The sequence below is a fragment of the Nansenia antarctica genome (genome assembly GCF_963989245.1).
Source record: "Nansenia antarctica genome assembly, chromosome: 2".
Taxonomy (NCBI): domain Eukaryota; kingdom Metazoa; phylum Chordata; class Actinopteri; order Argentiniformes; family Microstomatidae; genus Nansenia; species Nansenia antarctica.
This window is the reverse complement of record NC_137675.1, coordinates 80749332-80757018: the sequence shown is the minus strand read 5'-3', so window position 1 is coordinate 80757018 and position 7687 is coordinate 80749332. Positions and strand designations below refer to the sequence as shown.

The 7687-nt window shown below is 48.1% G+C and overlaps 1 protein-coding gene across 1 annotated transcript; it reads right to left on the bottom strand.

Moving 5' to 3' along the window:
* Positions 1-536: 536 nt before the first annotated feature.
* On the bottom strand, positions 537-6644 carry LOC308150719 (transmembrane protein 106B-like; the record flags this gene model as incomplete). The annotated part of the gene is made up of 7 exons (XM_080523520.1): positions 537-657; positions 1783-1836; positions 2753-2796; positions 4202-4342; positions 4727-4880; positions 5609-5672; positions 6479-6644. 7 exons carry the CDS (start codon positions 6642-6644, stop codon positions 537-539), a joined length of 744 nt encoding a protein of 247 aa, XP_080379646.1.
* Between the last annotated feature and the right edge of the window lie 1043 nt (positions 6645-7687).

The following is a 7687-nucleotide window of genomic DNA, read 5'->3' as shown; positions in this document are numbered from 1 at the left end:
TCTCTCTCTCTCTTTCACAGCTCAGTCGACAACAATGGCCCTACTTTTAGGGCAAGCCACAAATTAGTATGAACAAAGGCTAAAAAGTAATACAGTTTCAGGGAGGACTGGCTGAGCTTTTTAAGCTTCACAAAAGCTGTTTGTTACAGTCAGTAGGTTCATGACTCTCATTGACATTCCTTAGGAGAGGGAAACACAACTAACCGCATGGCCTCTTGACCACAACTGAACCGTGACTGTCCGAACACATGACTTGTTCAGAATGTGTCACATGGTTGTCCCCTCGGAGTCTCTCTCTCTCTCTCTCTTTCTCACACTCTCTCTCAGGGTTCCTCTTCCTGGGTTATCTAGCACCCCCATAACAAATATCACCCCCCCCCCCCCCCCGACCTTGTGTAAGAATTGAAATATCAATATGGGAATAGATTCTAGGAAACCCACTGGTACAAGTCAAACAAGCTGGACAATTCCTCCTTCCTTAAGGAACCCTCCTCTTCCTCCTCTTCCTCCTCCCCTGGAAGCCTCCCCTGTCTCTCTCAGGGCTGTGGAGGGTTAATAAGGTGCGGTGTGGTCGTGTTGGCTCCACAGTCGACGTACTCAAACGTGTCCAGGGACAGCTGCTCGAAGTGGAGCAGGTAGTACACCGTCATGGACATCCTGGGGGGAGGGGCCACACGTCACACAGTCAGTGGGGGGTACAGTTATCTACACAACACCCACAAATTCACCTGGATTTGAATTCAATGCATTCAAATGCTTTATTGGGATGACTATGGCCAATATCTCCTAGACCTGAGAGCATTGGATAGATAGTAGACAGTAGGGTGACAATTGGGGTGGCTGTGGCTCAGGAGGTAGAGCCGGAGTCTAACGATTGCAAGGTCGGCGGTGCGATCTCCGGCTCCTCCTGTCCGTGTGTCGAGGTGCCCTTGGGCAAGACACTGATCCCCAAATTGCTCCCAATGAGTGGGCGCCTTGCATGGTAGCTTGTGTGAATGTGTGTGTGAATGGGTGAATGAGAATTTTAAATTGATAATATGCTACTCTATATTACATGTACATGGCAGGAGAGAACAGGAGATAAAGACTTTCTTATCTCTTCCTCATCTCTCCTGATAAGAAACTCCCCTTTCATAAATAGGTTCAAGTCTCAGGGTATGATCCACTTTTGCACCTGTTTTATCAATACGAGATAACAGAGAACACAAAAAACACAACAACCCTCTCTAAACCTTTATTTTGCACACCCTCATTCAAATGCTTTGAGAATTAGGCCCCGTGACATCATAGGTCTTACTGGGTGAGTGTCTGTCTTATCAACGTTGGTTGAACCATTAACCAATAGATAGCCGTCTATCTGTTAGGAGGTAAACAGGGCAGGTCAGTTAAGTAAACAAAGCAGACATCAGCCTTTAAAACAGCCCTCAAATCCCACCTGTTTGCCAAGGCCTTCGGCCCCTAGTTCTGTTGTTGTTTTGTGTGCCTGTCTGTTTTTGTTCTTTTCTGTTTCTCTGTAAAACGACCTTGGGTCCCCTGAAATATACATTTACGTTATTATTATTATTATTATTATTATTATTATTCTCATCATCATCATCACTGTCTCAAGCTGGGGAGGCAGGTGCAAGTAGAAATCGGAGGACGGGCTTGTTGTAATGCATGGAACAGAATGAGGAATTGCTAACCCTGATTTCTACCTCCACCAGCCTCCCCTGGTATAGTGGTGTGAGCCTTGGCCTGACGCTGACTGACTGGTCACATGGTGGTGTGTGTTGTACTCACTGGAGGTGCAGGAACAGAGTGTGGATCTTGATGCCAGTAGACTTGCAGTAGTTGCTAGAGGAGGGAAGAGAATACCTGAATGATTTCCTCATGGCAACATCAATACAAGTCTCTCTCTCATATCACAACACTGTATCACAACCGCTTCCTTCCCTTTCTCTAGCACTGTAACTGCGTCTGGCACTTTGTATAGAAAGACTAACTTGTACACATCAGATGATTTTGATTCACTTTAGGCAAATGTGCTTATGTGCTTAAAAGTCACTGGGTAAGAGTGTATACTAAATTACAAAAATGTAAATATTATGGAACATCAACAACAAATACAATGCTGTTTACATGCCTTATGCCTAAGGCTAGTAGCCAATGTCGTGCTAGTAGCCATGTCTCTCCATGGTTACGTTAGCGTTAGGTGAACAGGTTTTGCTAGAACCCTTAAATATTTTCCATTGTTGCTTCTTGTTCCCCTCATTTACCTACAGTTGCCGTGACAACTATCAGAGGGCTAGGAAAGGACAGTAGCTTGTCTGTTAGAAATGATATTTGTGCTAATGTATATACACTGTGAATGTACAGTAACCATACACAAACGTGTTGTGTGTGTGTGTGTGTATGTGTGTGTGTGTCTGCATGCATACGTGTGTGACCTTACTTTACCATAACATGCAGTATAAACTGAACCTTCTAATGTAGCCTAGGAACTTCAAAAGACCCGGTCTTACTGTGCATCTAAGCCTGTTACTATAGTATTAAGCATGACCAAACATCCACAGAGACAACCCAACTAACACCACCACCACAGCTAACCACATCCTATGATATAGCACTCTGATACCCAACGACACAACCATTGGTTGATGCGGGCAGACTGACAGTGTTGTCGGCCTATCACGCGGTGCGTGATTGACTTGACAGGAGAGGAGGAGGTTCAACAGCAGATAGTAGTGAACGTGTGTCAGTTTGTACTCACTTCAGACCCAGGTCCGTCAGCGTGATGGGAATCTCAAAGGTGTACTGTGAGGAGGAGAGGAGAGGAGAGGTGTGAGGAGGAGAGGAGAGGAGGTAAGGAGAGGAGAGGTGTGAGGAGGAGAGGAGAGGCGTGAGGAGGAGAGGAGAGGAGGTAAGGAGAGGAGAGGTGTGAGGAGGAGAGGAGAGGAGAGGTGTGAGGAGGAGAGGAGAGGCGTGAGGAGGAGAGGAGAGGCGTGAGGAGGAGAGGAGAGGAGGTAAGGAGAGGAGAGGTGTGAGGAGGAGAGGAGAGGAGAGGTGTGAGGAGGAGAGGAGAGGCGTGAGGAGGAGAGGAGAGGAGGTAAGGAGAGGAGAGGTGTGAGGAGGAGAGGAGAGGCGTGAGGAGGAGAGGAGAGGAGGTAAGGAGAGGAGAGGTGTGAGGAGGAGAGGAGAGGAGAGGTGTGAGAAGGAGAAGTAAGGAGAGGTGTGAGGAGGAGAGGAGAGGACCAGAGTGTGAGGAGGAGAGGAGAGGAGAGGCGTGAGGAGGAGAGGTAAGGAGAGGAGAGGAGAGGCGTGAGGAGGAGAGGTAAGGAGAGGAGAGGAGAGGCGTGAGGAGGAGAGGTAAGGAGAGGACCAGAGTGTGAGGAGGAGAGGAGAGGTGTGAGGAGGAGAGGAGAGGAGGAGAGGAGAGGAGAGATGTGAGGAGGAGAGGAGAGGAGGAGAGGAGAGGAGGACAGTGTGAGGAGACGGAGCTTTGACACAGGAATGACAACACAGAGGGAGGCTGGCGGAGCAGCCTCTGTCTTCCTTGTCTTCCTATTTCTACCTCCACCAGCCTCCCCTAGTTAACCACCAGCCTTTCCTAGATTAAGTCTAGTCCTGAACTAAAGTCCTGAACAGGCTCAATCTGTGTCTGGGTGCTTAAGAGATTTATGCTGCATTCACATGCTTCTCAGAAATAGGAAACTTGGGAATGTGCTACTCTGCAACTTGTGGACCTTTGAAATGTCCTACTCTGCAACTCGTGGACCTATGACCTATGACCTATGACCGAAAGCTCGGTCACTCACAGATTTGAGTGCACGGATTCCGTTTTTTTGCTCTCTATCGATACTCTTCAGTTGCAGCACCTCAGCAAAGTCTGATCACGGATGAGCAGTGGTATCTTCACTATTTTAACTTGTGGACCGTTGAAACGTCCTACTCTGCAACTTGCAGACCTTTGAGATCTCAAGAGATTAGCCACTCAGAATTAGCCCAAAATCACACACTTAAATCTTAGTGGGACGCTCCGAATTTCCAAGGGGCATGGTGAATGCACCGTGAGCGGTTGATTTAACAAAACGTTTATGAACAGCGGTGGAGACTTAAATTAGCTGAAGACTTTAGTTAGTATCATCCAGAACATTCTCCACAGCTACAGGTACTGGTACTGGTAGGTGACGAAGGGAAGGAAGCTGGGTCCGGTACTAACCAGTTTCTCGGAGCGCGGTACCACCGTGGTGACGTTGGTGACTTCTCTCTTGCCGACCACCGTGTCGATGAACAGCACCTGGGCTGTCAGGTTGTAGGCCTTCACTGGGGCAAAGTTCTGGTTGGTGATGTTCAGAATGTTCTGTAGAGGGGGAGAGACACAGAAGGGACACCAGTTGCTACAGTTGCCATGACAACTATCAGAGCAGAGGGCTAGGGAATGTCCACACACACAGCACACTCCACTGAGGCCAGAGGCACAGCGATCATATGCTGTATATACACACACATCAGGGGAGGCTGGCGGAGGTAGAAACTCAAGGTTTATTAGGACAGTAAACTGCTGTAATTGACAACATTATTAATGTGTGTGTGTGTGTGTGTATGTATGTGTGGTGTGTGTGTGTGTGTGTGTGAGTGTGTCGTGTGTGTGTGTGTGTGTGTGTGGTGTGTGGTGTGAGTGTGTGTGTGTGTTGGTGTGTGGTGTGTGTGTGTGTGTGTGTGTGTGTGTGTGCAGAGAACTGACCGTGATGTTCATCTGGACGGTGTTTGGAGTGAAGTAGACGTAGACAGACTTGACGGCCACGGGGGACAGGATGACGCTCCGGGGGAACAGGAAGAAGAGCACCAGGAAGCTGACCATCAGACACAGAAGCACAGACACCGCCACGTACAACTTCCTGTTGGGGGGGGGGGGGGGGGACATATAAATGAGGCGCAACTTCCTGTTTGGAGGGGGGGGGGGACATCATATTTACGTGACACACAACTTCCTGTTGGGGGGGGGGGGGGGGGACATATATAGGTGACACACAACTTCCTGTTGGGGGGGGACAGGGACATGACACACAACTTCCTGTGGTTAGACACAGATACAGGTGGTGCATAGATCCTCTTAACTCACCACCTGCCAAAGAATTCCGGCGTGTATGATGTGTGTTTACCTAGCAACAGTACTTTGATTGGCTACAAAATGAAGCATCATCATTTATGATTCATCAATATAGTCACCTACCTAAGTGCCAAGGCACTCTCGAATAGGAACGCCTTTGGCACTCTAGAATTTGGACACCTTTATGCCAACACAAAGGCCCGACAGGCCCATCAGATTAGATTAGATTAGATTACACTACACTCATCTGAAAACAGTGGTGAGTGACAGCTCTCTGGGACATTTGAAGACACTACAACCACCCACCGTTGCTTTCACATTCAGTATAAGGTGCTTTACAGTGGAGGCTGGTGGAGGTAGAAGTCCGGTTTCATACCATTTCTCTTGCCATTCCGTGCAATGAGCCCGTCCTCCGATGTCTGTCTACCTCCACCAGCCTCTCCTGGTGCTTCATCCACCCCCCCCCCCACACACACACACACCCCCCCCCCCACTGTCAGTGGCCCTCTCTCTTACGTGTGCCTTGGTTTCAGTCTCTGGTCCGTACAGGGAATCACTGCCACCAGCTTGCTTTCCTGACCTGGGAACCAAACATCATCACTCAGTTCAGTTCAGCTCAACATCATGACATGTAAAACAATCAATTAAGTCATGACTTCTATGTATAACAACCAATTAAGTCATGACGTCTATGTATAACAACCAATTAAGTCATGACGTCTATGTATAACAACCAATTAAGTCATGATGTCTATCTATAACAACCAATGGACCTATCGCTAAGCCACGCCCCCTCTGAAAACTCGGACAAACAAACAACGCTTCACTGACAGTGACTGACTGACCGTGACTGAATGACATTCAATGACTTACAATGGTGGGAGTTTTTACCACAGAGATTTACCACAGCAAGAATAGAATAGAATAGAGAAATGAAACTGAACTGTTCAGAATAGATTTCAAGATCCTTCTGCTTGTTTATAAAGCTCTCACTGGCACAGCACCAGAATATGCAGCTTTTGCTAGCATATCAGCCCAATAGAGCTCTCAGGTCTTCTGATGCTGGCTTTCTCTGTGTACCACATGTACAAAAGAAGAGATTTGGTGAGGCTGCATTCTCATTTTATGCACTCAAATTGTAGAATGCACTGCCAGTTTACATTAGGGATGCAACCTCAGCAAATATGTTCAAGTCAAGACTAAAAACCCATCTTTTTAATTAAATAATTAAATTATGATTATATAATGATTAAAGCACTTTGAGCTGCAACGTTTGCAGGAAAAGTGCTATACAAATAAAAGTTATTATTATTATTATGATTATTATTATTATTATTATTATGATTATTATTCCAGCCCAGCCCAGTTCCAGGTATGTAAGCGGACCTCGAGGGATGCGCCCGGTGCCCTGGCAGGTGGGACAGTCCAGGGTGTCTGCAGACTGTCTCCTGTTGGAGCTCTTCCTCCGGCCCTCCGTCTCCACGATGGCCTTCTCATCCTCTCTCTGAGCCCTCTGACCCACCGCCACGCCACTGCTACTCACACCTCCCATACCTGCTAGGGTAGGATCGGGTATGGTAGGGTAGGGTAGGGTAGAGTGGGGTAGGGTAGTGTAGGGTAGGGTAGAGTGGGGTAGGGTAGAGTGGGGTAGGGTAGAGTGGGGTAGGGTAGAGTGGGGTAGGGTAGAGTGGGGTAGGGTAGTGTAGGGTAGTGTAGGGTAGGGTAGAGTGGGGTAGGGTAGGGTAGAGTAGGGTAGGGTAGGGTGGGGTAGGGTAGGGTAGAGTGGGGTAGGGTAGGGTAGAGTGGGGTAGGGTAGGGTAGAGTAGTGTAGGATATGGTAGGGTAGAGTGGGGTAGAGTAGTGTAGGATATGGTAGGGTAGGGTAGGGTAGTGTAGGATATGGTAGGGTAGAGTGGGGTAGAGTAGTGTAGGGTAGGGTAGAGTGGGGTAGGGTAGTGTAGGGTAGGGTAGGGTAGGGTAGGGTAGGGTAGTGTAGGGTAGAGTAGAGTGGGGTAGGGTAGTGTAGAGTGGGGTAGGGTAGTGTAGGGTAGAGTAGTGTAGGGTAGAGTAGGGTAGTGTAGTGTAGAGTAGGGTAGGGTAGTGTAGAGTAGGGTAGGGTAGTGTAGAGTAGGGTAGTGTAGTGTAGAGTAGGGTAGGGTAGTGTAGAGTAGGGTAGGGTAGAGTAGGGTAGTGTAGTGTAGGGTAGGGTAGTGTAGAGTAGAGTAGGGTAGTGTAGAGTAGAGTAGGGTAGTGTAGAGTAGGGTAGTGTAGTGTAGAGTAGAGTAGGGTAGTGTAGAGTAGGGTAGGGTAGTGTAGAGTAGGGTAGGGTAGAGTGGGGTAGGGTAGTGTAGGGTAGGGTAGTGTAGGGTAGAGTAGGGTAGGGTAGGGTAGTGTAGGGTAGAGTAGTGTAGGGTAGAGTAGGGTAGGGTAGTGTAGTGTAGAGTAGTGTAGGGTAGAGTAGGGTAGTGTAGTGTAGTGTAGGGTAGGGTAGTGTAGAGTAGAGTAGGGTAGTGTAGAGTAGGGTAGGGTAGTGTAGAGTAGAGTAGGGTAGTGTAGAGTAGGGTAGTGTAGTGTAGAGTAGAGTAGGGTAGTGTA